Source organism: Vanessa cardui, chromosome 19 (assembly GCF_905220365.1).
Source record: "Vanessa cardui chromosome 19, ilVanCard2.1, whole genome shotgun sequence".
NCBI lineage: Eukaryota > Metazoa > Arthropoda > Insecta > Lepidoptera > Nymphalidae > Vanessa > Vanessa cardui.
The window spans coordinates 2,051,661-2,074,828 of NC_061141.1; the positions used below are offsets into that span (position 1 = coordinate 2,051,661).

Here is a 23,168-nt window from a genome sequence, read left to right on the forward strand (position 1 = left end):
TGTTTCAACGTGTAATTCAATCATCGTTATACTGCCTTAAGATCAAATAAGTTTTAAATAAAAGGAAACGGACACAAAAATAAACTAGAAAGTGACGATATACTCATAAATCGATCGATCGTAAATTTTAATATGTAAAGACTATCATTTGATAACTTACATTCGTATTTTTTAACTATAAATAATTATTGCATATAAAATGTCACACAATGGTTTATTTTTCGACTAGCTGTAAGCACTTCGATTAAATATTAAGCGATCATTAATGTATAAACTGTAAGATGTTTAATCATTATGTAATAAAAATCGCGTAGATTATCAAAGGCATTGCATTCGTTAATTTAGTCCTTAATTATATTGTTTTAAGAACGGAAATCGCGCAATCGTAATGTGATTTTGTTTGAGATCTGAAATATTGTTTTGATTATTTTTAATGAAATCTGTTTGGGAATGTGATGTTAGATTTATAATAACTCAGTGCAATTAAATGAATTTCTTTAGGATATAGGTTTCTGCACGCATTTTTATAAATAATATATCATAGGAAAATAGGGGTGTGCAAAATGTGACCAAAAAATATAATAATTTCTAAGTTTGTTTTTGGATAATTCTGAAGTTATTTTTGATGTATTGAATGTCAGTTTGTAATATCGGTCTACATTTGGACACCCCTGCGGTTTAATTTTCACGTTGGAGGAAAATGTACAAAATATTTGTTTGACATTTTTTTTTTAATGTTTAATCTAGCTAAGGAGTTTTGTAATTATTTTGGTTGATATTTCGATATATTTGATAGTGCGCTATGTCTAATGTGTAACGTGACTGAACTGTCACTTAAAGAAATGTCATGATATTTGCATCAACAAATGAATGTCTGATGAAAAATAAACCGTTTGTAGATACCCTTGTTTGATTATAACTATCAAACATTCAGTATAGCTAAATACAATTTTGGGCACATCCCAAAATTATAAAAATAAAGTTTATTGTTTTGTCATCTGTACCAACAGAGTATGCGGAACTATTAGTTTAACATTTAGTTGTTAAGTGATAATTACTGACAAATTAAGTTGAGTGAAGGTTTTGAAATAAAAAAAGTCTTAAAAGGTCTTCTTCATTTTTATATTTATTGGGAAATGGTAGCAAGTATCAAGGCTTCACGTTACATGGAAATAGCGCATTCATTTATTATTAAAATTCTGTTGTAAAGACATTTTCATATCGCAAAGTGTTCATTCCAAATTTCAATACTCATTTTTGTTTTTATATTACGTTTATAAGGATTTTTTTAATACTAAATTTGTATTTGTGATCGTATTACTTGCCATTAATTGTATTTCGTATAATTTATTATAATTTGGCTTAGGACTTTAAGATTGTGCAATAATTTCTCCCATTTAAATATGACGTTTTGATTCTCGAACAGCACAAGTCAAACGAAACCATTGTAGACTTTAGAGTTTAGAAAAGGCGTAAGTGCGACACAAAATCGTTGAAATGTATTGATATCAAACGATTTTATAACTTATTTTTATCGATATAGAGTATTATATCACACGTAGTTATCAATTTAGATATTGTGTCGCACGTAATATAGTTGTAAATTGAACGGCACTTGTAAAAAACCTTGAATTAATGAAATCGTAGCACGTGTGTAGTTTAATGATAATTGTAATGAAATAATTTGTACACAAAACTAAGCTTTTATATGAGGTGTTGATCGTTTTGGATGCTCTCTTCTCACCGTTGAATGTTATGGGTTTTTTTTATGTGCCATAAGGGTTAGACTAGGGGGTAGGTTGCGCCAATTTCGCATAACTTGCTAGTCGGAAGCGTTTTTTTAGTTGTGACTTTTGATAAACTAATATTACATAGTTGGCCTCCTAGACGCTTTTTGTCTCTTGCTTTGTATTTGTGGATCATAGACAAACGATACAATTTTTTTTTTAATAAACGTCATTCCACGTCACAATTTTCGTATTTACAGATATTTATTTTTATATACATTTTATAATGTTGTCGATTCATTTATGTGAAATGTAACAGCTTGAAAATTATTTTGAATTTCGATGCGTTTGCATATGCGACAGTATTATATTTGCATATGCCGATATGAATAGTATGCACAAATGTTATGAAAGTTTTTTTTTTTATATTGTCGAATACGAAAGCAAGAAATGAAAGTTTTTAAGAAATTTTGATATCACGGTTTATTTATTGACTATATTATACTTAACGTAGCGAGGTTGTTTTGTAGCTAAATGACGCTTATTTTACGTGTTAGAGGATACGTGAATGCATGTTATATTACCTAAATGTAAGGGAATAAAATTATTTAAATTTGACACATAGTTTTATTTTATTAACCTTTTCTTTATTTACTGGTAAAACGCATTTGTGTGTATAGCCGAAATGGCCGAGTGGTTAGAACACGCGCACATTAACCGATGATTGCAGGTTCAAACCCAGACAAGCATCACTGAATACTCATGTGCTTAATGAGTTTATGATTTATCTCGTGCTCGGCGGTGAAGGAAAACATCGTGAGGCATGTTCATGTGTCTAATTTTATAAGAAATTCGGCCACATGTGTATTCTACCAACCCGTATTGGAACAGCGTGGTGGAATCAGACCCCAACAACTATAGGCCAATTTCAATTCTACCTACCCTGAGCAAAATATTTCCATCCATTTGATGTTGTGAATAAAATTTGGCTTCACGAGGGGTCGCTCGACTACAGACGCTGGTATCGAGCTTATTAAGAATATCTATGAAGCCTGGGAAGAGTCACGGGATGCCTTAGGGGTTTTCTGTGACTTATCCAAAGCCTTTGATTGTGTTCAACATGAGATTCTCAGGAAACTTTATCACAATGGAATTAGAGAATGTGCGCTCGACCTTCTGACTTCTTATCTTAACAATAGAATTCAGAGGGTTGACGTTAAAGGAAAAAGATCTCTTGGTGTCTCAGTTGGTATAGGGGTCCCTCAGGGATCAATTCTTGGACCTTTTCTGTTTCTCACATATATAAATGACTTACCCTTTCTTGTTGGGAACAAACATTATATAGTATTGTTTGCTGATGACACCTCCTTAGTTTTTAAAATTAATAGAAAACAGGTACAGTACGACGACGTAAACAATGCTATAGCTGATATAATACATTGGTTTAGCGTAAACAATCTTAGACTAAATAATAATAAAACAGTAACAGTCGATGTACTCATCAACGGGGAATCGATGGATCCAATTGATTCTGCTGAGTTTCTTGGCCTCACTATTGATGCCAAGTTGCAATGGGGGCCCCATATTAACGGATTGGTGAGTAGAGTGAGTTCTGCGGCATTCGCGGTGAAAAAAAAAAGATTATGTACCCATGTTGATACGGCTAGCTTAGTATATTTCAATTACTTTAATAGTATAATATCATACGGTATTGTGCTGTGGGGCAACGCAGCCGCTATCCATACCATATTTGAGCTACAGAAGAGGGCTATTCGCGCAATCTATAACCTAGGAGCTAAAGAATCGTTAAGGAATAAATTTAAAGAAATCAAGATATTGACTGTTGCTTCTCAATATATATTATGTAATGTTATGTATGTACGAAAAAATATAAATGATTTCATGAGAAAATGTGATACTCATAACATTGGTACAAGGAACTAATACAAACTTGTTACTCCTGTTACTCGACTGCATTGAGTCAGTAACTCCTTTGTGAGGCAATGTATACGGTTTTACAACAGGATCCCAGAAAGCGTTCAAAATGCCTCTGTTGTTGTTGTTGTAGTGTTTCAATTGACCATCAATAAGAAAGTGTAATGCTTCTATATTGAATAAAGTTATTTGAGTTTGAGTTTGAATATGTTTCGAAACTTCTCCTTAAAGGGAGAGGAGACCTTAGTTAAGGAGGCCCACCATTGGGAAATTTACAGGGCGTTATTGTTATTGTATTTCATCAAGGTAGGTGATAACTTGGACTCATTAGAAACCGATCGCTGGAATACGCACGAAAAGTTCAGCTATACTCACGGGATTGTGTAAATAATCATTACGTAAACTTAGGTACGGTGATGGGCCACCATAGGTATGATGGCCCATCATGAGCGTGACTCTATGTGTGGTGTGAATACATAAAACAACTTAGTTCCTATGATGCTTACGGGGAAAAGGTGTTTATAGCACCGGTACCAGATTTTTTGGAAATTGTATTTAAATATATTATTAATGGAATGGAAAGGGGAGGGTGACAATAATTTAAGAGCTCAAAATTTGGGGACCTGTCTATTATTTCGCTGCTTATTTATTTATTCATTTATTAAAGAACCACCAACAAAATTAAATGTGGATATTTTACATAAAAAATATCTATCCTTAAGTTACAATTATACATATAATTTCACTTAAAGGTAGTTACAGCTTGCATAAAAAGTAAAACTATGCGAAAACATATAAGGCTAAAATTAAGACTCAAACTAGGAAAATTATAAAGTGATAGAAGGAATATAGCTCAACTATTAGAACTAAACACATTATTTATAAAAAACTGTTTTGTGTTTGCTTTCTGTTAAAGATTAGTAATTTATTATTATACTAGCGACACGTCCCGGCTTTTCTCGGGTATTTGATATGTATCTTTAAATTATGACCAAATTACATAAAATCATTATAAACAGTAGCCTATGTGTTATTCTGATGTATAACCTATTACCGAAGCCCGCCCCGGCTCCGCACGGGTGAAGTGCTGATACTAAATTGATGAATTTGTTTATTTATGACACGATCACATAAGTAACTTCTAAAATTATCAATGTACCTACTCTTTACTATATTGTCCATGCATTACATACAGAAAACTTCCCCTCGAACTACTCTATCTATTAAAACAACCCAGTGGCGGATTTACAAATCTGCCGCTAGTAGCCTAGTAGGCTATTCAATTTTTGCGTCCGTACGTTTTTTTTTTGAAACATTTATGATTTGTGTTCTATCGTCCTCATTACATCGGTTATTTCTCGTTATTAGTATTATTATAAAATGGGTTATATTTCTGTCAGTTACTAGATTAGTTTTCCAACCAGATATGAAGTGACGAGTATAGGGATTACGGACGTAAAGTGCATACATATAATTACAAGTTCTTTAATTTCTGTAAGATATTAACACATTTGGGCTAAATTTGCCGCCAGCTAGGCTCCAGCCTACCTATCCTAATAGTAAATCCGCCACTGAGACAGCCGCATCAAAATCCGTTGCGTAATTTTAAAGATCTAAGCAGACAGCTGTAAGCGACTTTTATACTATTTAATGATGATAATGGTAAAAATTGTACATTAGATTATATAAAAAACGATTAGCCCGTCGGAGTCAAGAGACGCAGTTACATTTCATCTATAAGTCGAAATGACTACCGGAAGCTGCGAAGCGTAGCCATCAACCAGTCATCTCCGTTCCCGCTCTTTGCCTTTGTTACGAAGATATCAGATATACTGGAAGTGTCTCTCATATATTATACTATTTATAATATGTAGAAAAAATGTATTGTAATAACTACTAAGGACACATTTTCGTACTAATAAATAATAAAGATTCCGTACATCGTCAATGCACTTTAAGAACTTAAATATCATGTGCAAAGTATCTGAAATTACACTGACTCTTTGAACGTTTGAAGTGAGCTTAAGTACCTAACGGAGTTTCCACCTAGTGCACATACCCCTTTAGTACATTTCGTCACAGTATTATGTGTAAGCGATCCCGTGGTGCCCGCTGAAACTACGGTAAGAGTACCGCTGGTTTTTAGTAGGTATTCCGGTGTTTGGTTTATCTTGGGCACCGCCAAATCCCACATACCCCCCACTTACATGTGGGGGAAACGCGTTGCGCGTTGTTCCAGCGAAAAAAGGCTTTTAAATGTACATTTAGTACTAATTCAAATGTCAATCACAAAAACTTAACATCTGCTTAAGAAATATGCACTCTAAATCGAGTGTATTTATACAAACACATACACTCAATCTCATAACACACACACACTCATAATTAATCGTGATAGAATTTGAGCAACATTGCATTAAGAATACTTCCCTCAATTTTGTTACGACAGATCTCATCCAGTAGTTTTATCGAACGTTGACAATGGCAGTTAAACTCTCTCTCTCATTATAGCCTGAGAATTTCATCTCGCTCGGGAAATTGTGTCGCGTCAGAGATTCTTACGCATTGACCTTACGAGAACTACGTATTGTCACAAATTTGAGAGACCCTCAACATATATGTATGAGGAATAAGTATATTTTGATGACTTAAACTAAATAATAATAAATAATAATTATGAGACAACATCACATACATTACTCTGATCCCAATGTAAGTAGCTAAAGCACTTGTGTTATGGAAATCAGAAGTAACGACGATACCACAAACACCCAGACCCAAGACAACATAGAAAACTAATGGTAATCTACATCGACTCGGCCAGTAATCGAACCCGGGACCTCAGAGTGGGGTACCCATGAAAACCGGTGTACACACCATTCGACCATGGAGGTCGTCAAAATTATTAAAATTATTGAATACTAATTTTTACCTACGGCTTCGCTCGCGTTTCAGGGGTTGGTCGTCACGTGTTAGGCAACAAAAGTAGCCTATATGCTTCCTTGGAGTTCAAGTTTGCTTCATACCAAATTTTATCAAATTCGGTTCATTGGTTCACTTCACTTCACTTGGTGGTAGGGCTTTGTGCAAGCCCGTCTGGGTAGGTACCACTCATCAGTTATTCTACCGCCAAACAACAGTACTCAGTATTGTTGTGTTCCAGGTTGAAGGGTGAGTAAGCCAATGTAACTACAGGCACAAGGGAAATAACATCTTAGTTCCCAAGGTTGGTGGCACAATGACGATGTAAGGAATAGTTAATATTTCTTACAGCTTCATTGTCTATGGGTGATGGTTACCACTTACCATCAGGTGGCCCATATGCTCGTCCGAAAACCTATACCATAAAAAAGATGGCTTAGATAACTATAATTGAAATGACTGAATACTAGTTGTTGAGTATCACGTGTTAGCCAAAAAAGTAGCCCTTGCGGTCTTATTACAAAAAACTAAATAAACCTTGGTTTAAACCTGGACAACGCATTTGTGTGTATAGCCGAAATGGCCGAATGGTTAGAACACGCGCACCTTAACCGATGATTGCAGGTTCAAACCCAGACAAGCATCACTGAATACTCATGTGCTTAATGAGTTTATGATTTATCTCGTGCTCGGCGGTGAAGGAAAACATCGTGAGGCATGTTCATGTGTCTAATTTTATAAGAAATTCGGCCACATGTGTATTCTACCAACCCGTATTGGAACAGCGTGGTGGAATCAGACCCCAACAACTATGGGCCAATTTCAATTCTACCTACCCCGAGCAAAATATTTGAGAAAATAATTCTAAATCAATTATTAGAACACTTTAACAAACATAATCTGCTTCATAGCAAACAATTTGGCTTCACGAGGGGTCGCTCGACTACAGACGCTAGTATCGAGCTTATTAAGAATATCTATGAAGCCTGGGAAGAGTCACGGGATGCCTTAGAGATTACAGTATATTATTATATTTACAGTAGTTTTATCGAACGTTGACAATGGCAGTTAAACTCTCTCTCTCATTATAGCCTGAGAATTTCATCTCGCTCGGGAAATTGTGTCGCGTCAGAGATTCTTACGCATTGACCTTACGAGAACTACGTATTGTCACAAATTTGAGAGACCCTCAACATATATGTATGAGGAATAAGTATATTTTGATGACTTAAACTAAATAATAATAAATAATAATTATGAGACAACATCACATACATTACTCTGATCCCAATGTAAGTAGCTAAAGCACTTGTGTTATGGAAATCAGAAGTAACGACGATACCACAAACACCCAGACCCAAGACAACATAGAAAACTAATGGTAATCTACATCGACTCGGCCAGTAATCGAACCCGGGACCTCAGAGTGGGGTACCCATGAAAACCGGTGTACACACCATTCGACCATGGAGGTCGTCAAAATTATTAAAATTATTGAATACTAATTTTTACCTACGGCTTCGCTCGCGTTTCAGGGGTTGGTCGTCACGTGTTAGGCAACAAAAGTAGCCTATATGCTTCCTTGGAGTTCAAGTTTGCTTCATACCAAATTTTATCAAATTCGGTTCATTGGTTCACTTCACTTCACTTGGTGGTAGGGCTTTGTGCAAGCCCGTCTGGGTAGGTACCACTCATCAGTTATTCTACCGCCAAACAACAGTACTCAGTATTGTTGTGTTCCAGGTTGAAGGGTGAGTAAGCCAATGTAACTACAGGCACAAGGGAAATAACATCTTAGTTCCCAAGGTTGGTGGCACAATGACGATGTAAGGAATAGTTAATATTTCTTACAGCTTCATTGTCTATGGGTGATGGTTACCACTTACCATCAGGTGGCCCATATGCTCGTCCGAAAACCTATACCATAAAAAAGATGGCTTAGATAACTATAATTGAAATGACTGAATACTAGTTGTTGAGTATCACGTGTTAGCCAAAAAAGTAGCCCTTGCGGTCTTATTACAAAAAACTAAATAAACCTTGGTTTAAACCTGGACTATCTAGTCCAGGTTTATCTGAAAAACCATGGTCTAAATTTGTTTGTATTACAAAACTTAGTAAAACCATAGATTTCTTAGTACTGCCATTAGAACATTCTTTAAATATCCACCACAGATTAATTTATATATCGTTCGTTCATTTTGATATCATTCTATAACAACGTTCCGTATGCTTAGAAAATAAAACGTTTCAATGTTTTGCTAATGATTTACGAGTGATGAATGTAATTGAAACTGTTATTTTGTATAGATGTATATATAATTTCGCTTGCAGTTTTATAATTTAGCACATATTTTAATGTATCTTTATCGTTATCTTATAATATACGTGTAACGAAACGCAAGACTCGTTCGAAAATAGTTTCGCGCGTAATTTGAAAACAAAGCAACAAAGTTCGAATTTTGCGAATATCGACTTATACTCGTAAACTATTTTAAAATAATTTCGTGATGAATCAGGAAAAAAGGAAACGTTCTGAGAATTGGACTACTGAGGAAAAAGTAAGTACATAAAACGTAAATTACTTCAAACTTGAAATCAGTCCTTAAATAAATGATGTACCTAATTCTAATATAAAATTTATAGGACATACTACGTGAAATGATTAGGCAGTCGTGCCACATTATTGAAAATCGTTGTACTAAAGCTTCCTCCAACAATAAAAAAACTCAAGAGTGGAGAGATATAACAAAGAGGTGTGAACTTTTTTATTACCTACCGTATCTATCCCTATTATACGTCACTTTCTCAAAAAAAATGATCAATATTGATTAAATATTTTCAGATTAAATGAACTGACGGGAAAGTGTAGGTCAGACGCTGATGTCAAATTAGCGTGGAAGAGGATGAAGCTCGCAGCTAAAGCCAACTTGTCCACTCATTGGAAAGATTTAGCTAAGACGGGGGGGTGAATAAGCCCAAGTCGCCTTCACAGGAAGATCTGGCAACCATGAATATTGTTCCATGCGATTTTATTCTCGAATACAATAATTTTGATAGTGATGCTATGAGACCTGAGGTAATAATTATTATGTTTTTTTTTTATATTCAAAAAATAAAACACTATATTATATTAATAAAATATATATTTAATCATCAATACTTGTAGGTTGAGTTGAATGTTTTGGGGCAAAAAAACAATGATATGGAAGCGGGGCCAAGTACAGCTGTACCACCAATAGAATTTGAAGAAAATAATGAGGTACAAGTTGAAAAGGACCAAGGTAAATATAAAATGAATAATGTTGTCTACAAGTTGTACTATTGTAATACTTACATATACATGAGATGAATTTGAATTTTATATATAATTAAAATTCTTTTAGGTACTTCAAATAATGTAAATGTGGGAACTGCTACAAAAGAAAGGGTTTTATGTAGAAATAGTGAGCCAAAAAACAAGTAAGAAACATATGAATATATTCATATTACTTATTACTTGCTTAATACAATTTTGTTTTATTTCTTTTAATTAATCATTTGTTAACAATATGTTTGTATTTCAACTATTTACCTTGACATTTAACTAAGTAATAAAAATGTTATAAATTTCACAGAAAAAATAAAATTGCAGAAGACATATTGCGCTCCAACAAAGAATTTAAAGAGAAGCAGTTGGAGATGTTAGATGTGGAGCATAAATATAAAATTGAAACTTATAATTTAAAAATTAAAACTTCAAATTGAGTCACTAGAACATAGTAAGAAGTCTAGTGTTCAGTAATTATTAATTGTAAGTGAATTTTAAACAAAGAAAAATCTTTTATAATATATCATTTTGTCATTATATTTATGATTAAATGTAATATTGATTTTCAGGTTCTGCTCAGCAGTTAAAAGTGTTATTTATATAAAAATAAGTTAGAAAAGAGAATTTTATAACAAATTTTTAAAGATTTAATATATATATTTATTAATAAATAATTTAAATTAAAAATGTCTTTCTATGAATTGCCGTCTCCTTATATTTCCACGTAAATTGTTTTCAATTGGTTGAACTAACGGTTCAGAGGTTTGTGAGTTAAATTGCTGGCTGTTTGGCTCAGTATTAAACACATCTTCCTTCATATCCAGAGCAATATTATGCAATACAGCACAGGCCACAACAGTTTTTCTGGCAGTTTCAATATTGCAATATTGCCCTCTTAATAAACACCGGAATCTCTGCTTCCATAGACCAAAACACCTTTCTATAACATTTCTTGTTCTAGTGTGAGCACTGTTGTATCGTTCCTCTTGAGGTGTTGTAGGGTTCAGTACAGGAGTAAACAAATATGGTGTACACGCATAGCCACTGTCTCCTAACAATAAGCCTGAGAATGCACCAGCCTCAAATCGCTGCTTCAAACGACTTTCCCTAAATATCCTGGAGTCATGAACACTTCCACGCCACCTGGTAACAATGTCCATGATTTTACAGTCTGCATCACAGACTACCTGAAACAATAGTTAAACATTGTAGTGCCTATTACTAATATCAATAAGCATCAATATATTTCATATAGATTCAAAGAAAAAACTTATAAATTAATAACTGCCTGCCTAATTAAATGATAACAATATTAATGTTGTTTTAATGTATAGTAATATCAATACCTGGATATTCAGGGATGGAAATCCTTTGCGGTTAATATATAGATGACCACCATCTACATTTAACTTTTTAATCCTAATGTGAGTACAGTCAATTGCACCAATTACTGTAGGGAAGTTGGCTATTCTACGAAATTTTCGCATTGCTTCTTCTTGTTCTGATAATGTAGCAGGCATTTTTATAAATCTGTGTGATATTTGAGCAATGGCGTCTGCAACTTTTTTACACGTTTGACTTATAAAAGGTTGTGAGAGTCCATGTAAATCGGCTGTGTCATCCTGGATCTATAAAAAATAAATATAATAGCGTGTATTAGTATGAAACTTAGGGCATAATTTAGATTTAATTAAAGATTTTTATCTACTTACTTCATGTCGAGCCCAGCTTCGTAATGCGCAAACGACTTGTATTTCGGGAGACACTGAGCATCCTCTAGGATCTTTGGTTAAATTTTCCCGTATTAAATCACTTATTTTCATTGCGTAACGTTTATTAAACCTATACTTTTGCTTGAAATCTTCATCGGATAGCTCAATGAAAGGATTTATTCGCAGACGATTTCTGTTATTTACGCGTGGTGTTTGTAACAACTCGATGACTTCCATGTCCTCGATATCCATTAAATCAATCATGTCCATGTCCATTTTTTTACGTTAAAACAGTATAACACAACAAAAAGAAAATAAAATTATCAAGTGATTGTCACTTTTAAACTTATAACAGAAACTTTGACAGATACGCTTTAAACCATCGTAAAACTAGAGTCGCTGAGGTTTAACGTTAGTCCACAGTATAATCTATGGTTTATCGCTAAACCCTTTTTTATAATAAAGTTTTTGCTTAAACCGTAGTTTAAACCAGAGTTTTTAGTTAAACCACTTTTTGTAATGAGACCGTTGGAGTTCAAGTTTGCTTCCTACCAACTTTCATCTAATTCGGTTGAGCTGTTTGGTCATGAAATAGCGACAGACAGACAGAGTTACTTTCCCATTTATAATATTAGTATAAATTATAACCGACATGGTTCAGTGAAGTAATTGTTTGTATTTCAACCGAAGACTGTGTTTGTAAATCTGAGCAAGCACTAAGGAGTTTCTATATGCTTTATTTATTAAATTTAAATTGGCGTAAAATATGTTTAAAAAACACAAAAATAAAAATTAATCTAATCAATTTACTAATCAACCAAAAATAGTTCTAACTTCGAAAATATCTTAACATAAATAAATCATAATATATTGAAGTAAATTACTTACTCAGTTGAGCTTACAAATCCAAATAAGACACAAATAACACATATGTATAACAAATTACAAGTCGCGCCAATATTGACGTTACAGTCCGCGCCCAAAAAGAAAAAATAATGGCGGTTTAATTTTTTTTTTTTCGCTTTATTCTTTCTTTAGAGGGAGAAAGCAAAGGTATTACACCGTACAGCCAAAATGGTGGTTTAATTCAGTTTCGCGCGCTTTTTTTTATTCGGTTTTCTTCGGCCAGTTGTATGGGTAAAGGAATATCCTAAAAATATATATTTTTTACAGTGTAACTTCAACGATTACAAAATTATCTTAAAAAAATCGTGTTAAATTGCATAAGAATGTCTAAACATATTTTTAAAATTAAAGTAACTAAGAATTCTACGTTTAATGTTATTTGGCATAAACTAATTACAAATATATAATTTGTTTACCAAATTTGCTTATATTTTTCCAAAATTTATTTATTATTAAGAAATTACCTTAAAATATATAATTATAAATATATATTCACACTCATATTCTTTATAATAAACTATAGAGTAATCCATACTATGCTTGTAGAACTCTACTGGAAAGTATCAAGGACGTATCACATCAGTGCATTGATGTTTAACTTACCGTATCGTCTGAGAATCATGAGCGTGTCAAATTGTTACCCGACCTGCTATGAAAAACTTTTATTTTGAGAAGAATGAAATTACACTGTGTGTCTGGTGCTTAGGTATTGAAATTATACTTTCTGATACACAGGTATTAGTATATATTGAATCGGTACTGGTGAAATATCCTCGCCAACAATTACAAACGCCTCACATTTAATTGCTTTGCTGTTTCTGGGTGAGCATATGGGCCACCTGATGATAGCTGGTCACTACCGTCTATGGACAATGGCGATTTAAGAAACATTAGCCGTTCCTTACATGGCCAATGCGCCATCAACCTCGGGAACTAAGATGTTATGTCCCTTTTGCCTGTAGTTACATTTGCCTTCACCCTTCAATTTGAAACACAATACTAAAAACTGTTGTTTGGCGGTAGAATAACAGATGAGTGGTACACAAAGCCCTACCACCAAGTGGTTCGAATACAGAGTAGATTTAAATAAAAGTTATTGATTTTTGTTTTTGTTGCATTTTGTTGTAGTTCAACTACGAAATAGCACAGAGTAAAGAGCTTTTAGTGAACTGCGCAATGGTTAACGAGGTAAGAGTAATTATAAGAATTGAAAACCAATGGAACTGCAACATCTAAACTCGGGTTTTAAAATACGAAATTCAATAACTTAGGAACCGTATATGACAACTTTTTAATTTCTTAAATTGACCATTTGTTATTTATAACACACTTGAATTTCTATAATTCTGACACATGTGCATTCCACCAACCCGAATCGGAACAGCGTAGTGTAATATGTTCCAAACCTTCTCAAAGGGAGAGGAGGCCTTAACCCAGCAGTGGTAAATTTAGTTGTTGTTGTTGTTGTCGTGCACCTTATATATGTGAAAAATAAATAGCTGTGATAATTTTTTCGTACTTTAATATATATTTTATTCATTTTGTTTTACGGTCTACAGCTGATCGCGGGTCCGGAGGCGTCGCCCACACCTATACCGCCTCGATGCCGATGTACATTTTATTAAAATATTTTACAGAAATATTGTAATGCAAGTTGACAGCACTATCTCCTTCAGGAAATTATAATAACTCCATAAGGATCTGTAATTTAATGTTTTAAATACCTTGATTAATGACTTTACATTGTTAACATCTTATTACTTACTTATTAAATAACGATTAATAAGTGAGGCATTTAGACATCAGTCTATACTATGAGGAATCAAAAGTTATTTTACTTAAAAAATACAACTTGATTAACATAAGAATTAATAACATTAAATGCTTAAATATATACAAATATCAACTAAAACTACTTACTGTATAAATCTTGACCGCGTGGAATGGTGGCAACTTGTCGTTATACTATATGTTAATATACATATATTGTTATCATCATTATCATAATTACATTATTACATAGAATAAAACAAAGTCGTTTACCGCTGTCTGTCACTTTGTAATCTTAAATCTTTATAATTACTCAATGGATTTTTTAAATAGATAGAGTGATTCGAGAGGAATGTTTTTGTATATAACACATGGACAATATAGTAAAGACACACTGATAATTTTAGAAGTAACTAATGTGATGTAGTAAATAAACAAATTCTGTACTATATTTAGTATCAGTATTGCATCCGTGCGAAGCCGGGGCGAATCGCTAGTAGAATTTTAATTATATATGTATTTGTATATCTATGCAGATATAGAAATGACACGATACTTTTTCTTGAGAGTTCATTTTCAGAAAGGCTCAATACGAGACCTTTCTGATACATTTTCTTATTGTTTATTGTACAGAATTTAATTATTTTAAGAGACAGGGGTACTATAATGCTGTATTTTCCCAAGTGTAAGGCTTTGGTTTCGAAATAAAACTCTTGTTTCATGGTGCGCCATTATTTCTTATGTGCCGTTGTCTTTGTGGCCGGCTTTCAGCGGGATGACACAGTTTATTCGTATTCATATAATTGGACGATAAAAATACATATTTTATTATTAATATTAAGGGTTCATAATATTTTTATTGGTATATTAAATAAAAAAGTTTATTTGGTTCATTGCGGATACAATATCCAATTTAATTAATCTATTAACAATTATCGTTTGTGGAACTTTGTAGCATCATATTAAGTTTATGAATACGTGTTAAATTGTATTGAGCTTAAAACGTTCATATTTTCTTATAAAATCAAAATCAAAATAAACTATATTCAAGTAGGCTTTTCCAAGCACTTGAATCGTCATTTAACAATTAAGTGAAGCTACAACCGGTTCGTAAAGTAAATTCTACCGAGAATAACCGGCAAGAAACTCAGAAGTTACTCTTTTTTAATATTTAAAAAATACAAAGTCAAGTTAGTTAAATAATTATTTAAATTAATACATCCTGCTTGGAGGTCAATAGGTATTAACTCCACGCTTTTTTATCATCTATAAAATCTTGTATCGAATAATATGCCTTTTTTTACCAATATATTTTTTATAAACGAATTGAATTTACGAAATGGCAAAGTTACAAATGTCTGTGGAATTTTATTATAATTTAGCCAAATAAATTTTTAACAGATAGTATTTTAAATACGTTTTGTATCTTCATGTTGCAGTATTGAATCAAATGCAAAGCTACTATAAGTTCCAAGAGAATACTATGCTGGGAAGAACACCAATCTTGACGGGACTTTCATGTTTGTAATGAGGAATAACTTGGGCTACAGCAATGACATTATTATTAAATTTAAAGGGCAAAGCACTCAAGACCGTAGCTCGTAAAAAATAACTATAACAGTAACAAAAAAATACACGCATTCCAAAATAAATACAATATGCTATTTGACAATGCGAAAAATAAAGTGTCAATTATTATAATCAGTGTATATTATGAGTTTAAAAATGGTTATTTATCAACGAAAGTTGAAAATAATACTTAAGTTATTCAAAAATCCATAAACAAAAAAGCATTTTTTCAAACGTTTGTCACGTGACACAAATCACTCCTGATTGGCCGGGCTTATGATGAAGTCACTTTCTTGTTAACCTTGATTTTCTACTATATGTACCACAGATTCAAATACAGGAAAGTGACGTCACTGACCCTATTGCAACGCCATATTGTCCAAGTAGCGTTTTCGAGCACTATTTAAATATGGGATTTTTGATATGATCGACAAATATGTACTAGAAATAAAAAAATCTACTTTTACTGGGTTCCTTAACCTCCACTAAATAATATAAAATGGATTTTAAAAACCAGTCAAATAGCCTATTTTGTTTATACTTTGTATCGACATAAAGTTATATATTCACAATAAATAAATATATTCCGTTACTGATAACTTATATGTTTATCTTTAGATTAAACCGTTCACCACATCAGAACACTTTGCTGCATACATTCCGTCAAAGAGTTAATACGGATACAACTTTCGGTACACTGAAGATAGATTGGTGTTCGAAGCAACATTGAACGATGCAAACATTCCGAATATATTTTTCAAGTACATGAACTCAGGATCAAAATCATACTTTATTCAAATAGTCTTATATAATATCAGACTCATGTTGATTCTATAGAGAACGGAACAGATTCTCTATAGTTACAATTTTTTTATCTATAATAATATAAACATCAAGTTCTATAGTGTACATAATCCTGTATAGTATATATATAATATATAGTGTTGAACGAAAATGAAGTGACGTCACCGGACATACAACTAAGCGTAAAGGAATATATCTGACAGGCGGCTAGGCGACGGCCATATTAGTTGAGACAGAGAGGATAAAAAGATTGATTTCAGTTGCATATTTAAAGTATTGTTTTATGTTGTTGTTATTTTTATTAAATATAATTGTGTTTGTTTGTTAATAGTATTTTTGTGAATAATAGATTATATCAGAAGTGGGATAGGACTGATGTCCTATCCGACTCGCCTTCTGACATTTTCTTCTATTTTTTAATGAATATGATTGTTTAAATATTTTATTTCATTTTAATGTTTTAAAATTTATTTTCTTTAAAGACCGGTGATTACTTTGAATTTATGATTTCAGATTTTATTTTGGATTACCGTTGTTAGTAGTGGTAATTTATTTGTAATGTCAGACCGAAAACGTGAAAGACATAGTCGAGAAAAAGGACGAAGCCGACATGGCCGACATCGTGAGAAGTCATCCAGCAATGTTAGACGTCAAATGGATTTAATTCTTGAACGTCCAAATGTATTAGAAGGTAATAATGTGCAACCGTCGCCAACGTCGGAAGCCGTAACTCCACAGGTACTCTCGGACCTACACAGCACACAAACGCCGCGGATGACAAAGGATGTGGAAAGGGCAGACGCTGGGTCTTCGTCGAGGACGCAATCTGTGAGTGCTATCACTGATGCAGAAACGACTACCACTGAGCGCATTGTAGATGCATTTCGCTCTATAAATACTTTGGTAAATCATTCATTTTATATTTCAAATTTTGATCCCAGTGTTCATGACATCGATGTTTGGTGCGGTGAAGTAGATCGCGCGATAGCAATTAATAAATGGAATGATAATGAATGCCTCCCTCGTATAGGAAATTGTCTGAAAGGTGATGCTAGATTATGGCTTAATGAGTGGGTTACAACAGATCGTAGTTGGAGTAATTTTAAGAGAGAATTTAAGCCACTATGTCCTAAAAAACCCGATGTTGCAAATATTTTATTTGATGTCATGAATACGGATTCAAATAATTATCTCACTTATGCGGATTATGCACGTCGTTCATTACTTCGTCTCAGGGTAGTAAGATGATTAAGTGATGAATTAATTTCTGCAATAATAATTCGTGGTATCAGAGATCCATAGATACGTGCTGCCGCGACTAACGCTAAATTAATGCCTAATGATCTGGTAGAATTCTTCTCTATATATGTGAAACCCGATTTCTCTAAACGCAATGTGGTAGCTTCTGGGTCGCATAATAGAAATGATTTTGCTAAAATTAATAATGATAACACTAATAATAGGAAACGTCAATTTGTTGATGGTAGATGTTTTTCTTGTGGCCATGCAGGACATAGACAGGCTTTTTGCAAGAAGAAAGTCACAGTGGGTCATTCAGGTCAACTAGGTCAACCGTTTAATGTGAATAGTTCTAATTCAAGATCTTTTACGATAGGAGCAAAAAGCGAGCCGTGCTCTTTTTGCAAAAAGTCTGGTCATCGCGTTGACACTTGTTTTGCTAAATTGAAGTCAGAAACAAGAAATAGAGACAATGTTAACTTCTGTAAGGAAAAAAGAAATACACGCGACAGTGATGTGGTAGTAGCAGTTATATGTGGCGTGCCAGTAGACATTCTAATTGACAGCGGTTCTACTATTTCTTTGATATCGTTGTCTTTACTGAAACATTTTGATTGTGTTCGGAAACCATGTTTTCGTGTTTTAAGAGGTATAGGAGGACAAGAAATAGAAACTACTCAATATGTCACTTTACCGATTGAGTTTGATGAAATTGCTTTAGAGGTTGAATTATTCGTAGTTCCATCAGAACTTATGAACAGTCCTGTAATTATAGGCACTGATGTACTTAACCGTGAAGGAGTTACATATGTTCGTACGTGTGATCGTCAATATTTAAAACATGTTTCTAATGAGGTGACTGATGTGTTTACGATTGAGTCTGATAGACATATGCCATTAAAAACCGAACTTACTGGTGAGAATTTACAACATTTACACGAAATGTTTTGTAAATTCTCGGGATATTTTATTACGGGAACTGCAACTTCAACTGTCAAAACAGGTACTATGTCTATTAAACTCAAGAGTCAGGAACCAGTAAATTATCGACCTTACCGTCTTTCGCAGGCGGAGGTTTTGCGAGTGCGTGTAATTGTCAGGGACGTACTCGACAAGGGAATTATTAGGGAATCGGAATCTGACTATGCGAGTCCTATTCTTTTAACTACAAAAAAAGATGGTACGCATCGTATGTGCGTTGATTTTCGCAAACTTAACGAGCTCACTGTTAGGGAACGATTTCCTTTGCCTTTGATCGATGATCATATTGATCGTCTTGGTCATCACAAGTACTTTACGAGTTTAAATATGGCTACTGGATTTCACCAGATACCAATGGAAGAACAGTCTATTCGATTTACTGGGTTTGTAACACCGGAAGGACATTATGAATATCTTAGGATGCCTTTCGGTTTAACGAATGCCCCGATTGTATATCAGCGAATAATTTCTAAAACACTTCGTCACCACATTGAATCTGGTAAAGTCTTAGTCTATATCGATGATATTTTGATTATGAGTGATACAATTAAGGAAGGATTTACTATTTTATGTAACGTACTGAATACTTTAACAGACGCCGGATTTTCTATAAATTTACGAAAGTGTTCCTTTTTGTCCACAAAAATTGAATATTTAGGCCGTACAATTAGTCAGGGTCAGGTACAGCCGAGCGTTCAAAAGGTCCAAGCACTTTTAGACGCCCCCGTTCCCAAGAATGTCAAACAAGTACGTCAGTTTTTAGGGTTAGCTAGTTATTTTCGCAAGTATATTCCTGGGTTTGCATTTAAGACAGCTTGCATTTCTAGAATAACTAAAAAAGATGTTCCTTTTATCTGGGGAGATGATCAAGAACGCGCGCGACAGGAAATTATTGAATATTTAACTAAGGAACCCACTCTCGCGATTTATGATCCGAAGTTACCAATTGAAGTCCACACTGATGCGAGTGCAATGGGCTATGGTGCGGTACTTTTACAATTACCTCCGTCAGATCATAAAAGAGCTGTAGCATACTTTAGTACGTCAACAAAAGGGGCGGAGGTAAAATACCATTCATACAAACTAGAGACTCTGGCTGTTGTAAAGGCTCTACAGCACTTCAGGCATTACTTAGTTGGTGTAAGTTTTAAAGTTGTAACTGATTGTAATGCTTTAAAGCTAACACAAAGAAAAAAAGATCTTATGCCTAGAGTTGCTCGTTGGTGGATCTTCAAGATTTCAATTTTGATTTGGAGTATCGCAAGGGTTCTTCTATGTCTCATGCCGACTATTTAAGTCGAAATCCCGTCGCGTCGAATTCGCGTTCAGAAGCCGCAAAATTGGGCGCAAATCGCACAATCAGCAGATGAGGAGACTCTGGCGTTACTCCAAAGACTTACTGACGGACAACTTGACGATACTCGATATGTAAAAAAGAATGAATTACTTTATTACAAGTATTCCCCCATTGAAGAACAACCCCGATTATTGTGTTTTGTCCCTAAAGGACACAGACTTAGCCTACTTCGCGTCTTTCATGACGAACATGATCATATAGGAACTGATAAAACTGTGGACTTAATTTTGAAACATTTTTGGTTTCCCAATCTTAGAGCATTTGTGCGTAAATACATTTCTCACTGTGTTATATGTCTGTCACATAAAAAAATACCTAGAGAATCTTTGCAACCGATCCATTCGTGGCAAAAGCCCAACTCACCATTTGAGATTATCCATATTGATCACTAGGCCCGTTGCCAGAATCTAATGGCAATCGATATATTCTCATAGTTGTTGATGCCTTTTCAAAATTTTGCCTTTTGTATCCAATGTTTAGACAGGATTCTAATGAATTGAAACGCTTAATTACTAACACAGTATCTCTTTTTGGCACCCCCAAAATGATTGTTGCTGATCGAGGCAGAATGTTTCAAAGTATTGAATTTGTTAATTGGCTTACTGAACTTGGTTCAGAAATACATTTAATCACCCCGGAGATGCATCAATCAAATGGACAAGTGGAACGCTATTGCCGTACACTACTCAATATGATCCGTATAGAAGTCAACTACCGCCAGGAACAATGGTCCGAAGTCATGTGGAAATTGCAATTAACTCTTAATATAACAAAACATAAGACAACTGATTATTCCCCACTTCATCTTCTTGTTGGTATTGATGCAGCAACCCCTGTGATTCGAAATTTGATTCGTGATGTGGCCCTTGAAGGATGTCAGCCCAACCGCCAAGCTTTACGCGAGTTAAGCAGACAACGTGCCTCTGAACGTCTTCTTCGTAACCGTGAGCAACAGGATAAATCTGTTAATAAGGATAGAACAGCACCTCGTACCTTTGATATCAACTCGTATGTGTTTGTTATTAAAAAGGCTCAAGCAACAGGCAAACTTGACTCTGGGATGCGGGGTCCTTACCGAGTGTTAAAAGCTTTACCTCATGGGCGGTATGAGCTCGAGCTGTTGGCCGGCTCTTATGGGAAGTCTTCTCGAGCGGCTGCTGAGTTTATGGTTCCTTGGCGAGGCGAGTGGACTCCTGACACCTGTGCTGCATATTTTGAGAGTAAGTAAAAGACATGCTTCACGTTGTGCCTCTGTCTTATGTACCTGAGATATGCTTCACGTCGTGCCTCTATCTCGTGTACATTTGGGATAGCCTCACGTCGTGCTTCCTCCCTTATGTTTTGTTTTTGAGATATGCTTCACGTCGTGCCTCTGTCTCGTACATTTGGGATAGCCTCACGTCGTGCTTCCTCCCTTATGTTTTGTTTTTTGGAGATATGCTTCACGTCGTGCCTCTATCTCGTGTACATTTGGGATAGCCTCACATCGTGCTTCCTCCCTTATGTTTTGTTTTTTGGAGATATGCTTCACGTCGTGCCTCTATCTCGTGTACATTTGGGATAGCTTCACGTCGTGCTTCCTCCCTTATGTTTTGTTTTTTGGAGATATGCTTCACGTCGTGCCTCTATCTCGTGTACATTTGGGATAGCTTCACGTCGTGCTTCCTCCCTTATGTTTTGTTTTTTGGAGATATGCTTCACGTCGTGCCTCTATCTCGGGTACATTTGGGATAGCCTCACGTCGTGCTTCCTCCCTTATGTTTTGTTTTTGAGATATGCTTCACGTTGTGCCTCTATCTCGTGTACTTGGGGCAGCCTCACGTAGCGCTTCCTCCCTTATGTTAAGTTTGTAAGATACGCTTCACGTTGTGCCTCTATCTCACTTGTTAATAGGAATAAATTCATAGCGTAATTTATCTTCTAAAATGTTATATATTTTTTTCTGTAGGTGCAGACTCATCAGAAGATGAGACCAAGTTGCTGAAGGTGTTCAACCTAGTATCTCGCCAGGAGCGGGATCTAGCAGAGAAGTACAGACTAATTCAAGAAAAGAGAACGAGGACGTTCTCGTGTCAGGAGAGGCCGTGTTGAACGAAAATGAAGTGACGTCACCGGACATACAACTAAGCGTAAAGGAATATATCTGACAGGCGGCTAGGCGACGGCCATATTAGTTGAGACAGAGAGGATAAAAAGATTGATTTCAGTTGCATATTTAAAGTATTGTTTTATGTTGTTGTTATTTTTATTAAATATAATTGTGTTTGTTTGTTAATAGTATTTTTGTGAATAATAGATTATAATAGTATATAGAAACGTTTTTTGAATAAAATATTTTTGCTATATGAATGTCATTCAGTGGTCAGTTGTAACGATAAGCCTACCAATGGCAATTATATAAAAATAATTTCATTCAAAGATAACCACGGTTTCATCAAAAATTGAAAATATTTAGCTTAGATAATAAAATACTATTTGATGAAAAGTCTGTGCAAATATATGTGAAATATGACAGTGTGCTTTTCAATAATTATTAATAATTATTATAATAAATCTATTAGCACTACAGTAACAGCGTAGTAACAGTCTGTAAATTTCCCACTGCTGAACTAAGGCATCCTCTGTCATTAAGGATGGGTTTGGAACATATTCCACCAAGCTGTTCCAATGCGAGTTGGTGGAATGCACATGTGGCAGAATCACGATGAAATAAGACACATGCAGGATTCCTCAAAATTTTTCCTTCACCAAATTATTAACACAAATTAAGCGCACACACACACGTATATGTATAGTGGCGCTTGCCTGGGTTTGAACCCCAAATCTTCGGTTAAGATGCACACGTTCTTATCACTGGGCGATCTCAACTCATATTAGCTATTAGCAGTACGAAGTCGATAAAATAGGAAAGTATAATTAAATATATTACAATAAAA

At 34.4% G+C, this 23,168-nt stretch overlaps 2 protein-coding genes across 2 annotated transcripts; one reads left to right on the top strand and one right to left on the bottom strand.

Annotated features, from left to right (window-relative positions):
• The first annotated feature begins 9,560 nt into the window (after positions 1–9,560).
• On the top strand, positions 9,561–10,346 carry LOC124538059. Its single transcript, XM_047115069.1, has 4 exons — positions 9,561–9,663; positions 9,754–9,868; positions 9,971–10,046; positions 10,202–10,346. The coding sequence occupies exons 1-4, from the start codon at positions 9,595–9,597 to the stop codon at positions 10,329–10,331; spliced, it is 390 nt and encodes a 129-aa protein (XP_046971025.1). The 5' UTR covers positions 9,561–9,594; the 3' UTR covers positions 10,332–10,346.
• A 123-nt stretch (positions 10,347–10,469) lies between these two features.
• On the bottom strand, positions 10,470–12,128 carry LOC124538058 (putative nuclease HARBI1). Its single transcript, XM_047115068.1, has 3 exons — positions 11,607–12,128; positions 11,241–11,522; positions 10,470–11,081 (listed from the first exon to the last, which is right to left on the bottom strand). Exons 1-3 carry the CDS (start codon positions 11,880–11,882, stop codon positions 10,575–10,577), a joined length of 1,065 nt encoding a protein of 354 aa, XP_046971024.1. The 5' UTR covers positions 11,883–12,128; the 3' UTR covers positions 10,470–10,574.
• Between the last annotated feature and the right edge of the window lie 11,040 nt (positions 12,129–23,168).

Excerpts from the sequence above, each read along its gene's own strand:
- LOC124538059 (XM_047115069.1), top strand. The coding sequence starts at position 9,595 with ATGAATATTGTTCCATGCGATTTTATTCTCGAATACAATAATTTTGAT. Across the intron at positions 9,664-9,753 it reads GTGATGCTATGAGACCTGAG|GTTGAGTTGAATGTTTTGGG; the intron begins GTAATAATTATT and ends CAATACTTGTAG. Across the intron at positions 9,869-9,970 it reads ACAAGTTGAAAAGGACCAAG|GTACTTCAAATAATGTAAAT; the intron begins GTAAATATAAAA and ends AAATTCTTTTAG.
- LOC124538058 (XM_047115068.1), bottom strand. The coding sequence starts at position 11,882 with ATGGACATGGACATGATTGATTTAATGGATATCGAGGACATGGAAGTC. Across the intron at positions 11,523-11,606 it reads GAAGCTGGGCTCGACATGAA|ATCCAGGATGACACAGCCGA; the intron begins GTAAGTAGATAA and ends TATTTTTTATAG. Across the intron at positions 11,082-11,240 it reads TTCCATCCCTGAATATCCAG|GTAGTCTGTGATGCAGACTG; the intron begins GTATTGATATTA and ends CTATTGTTTCAG.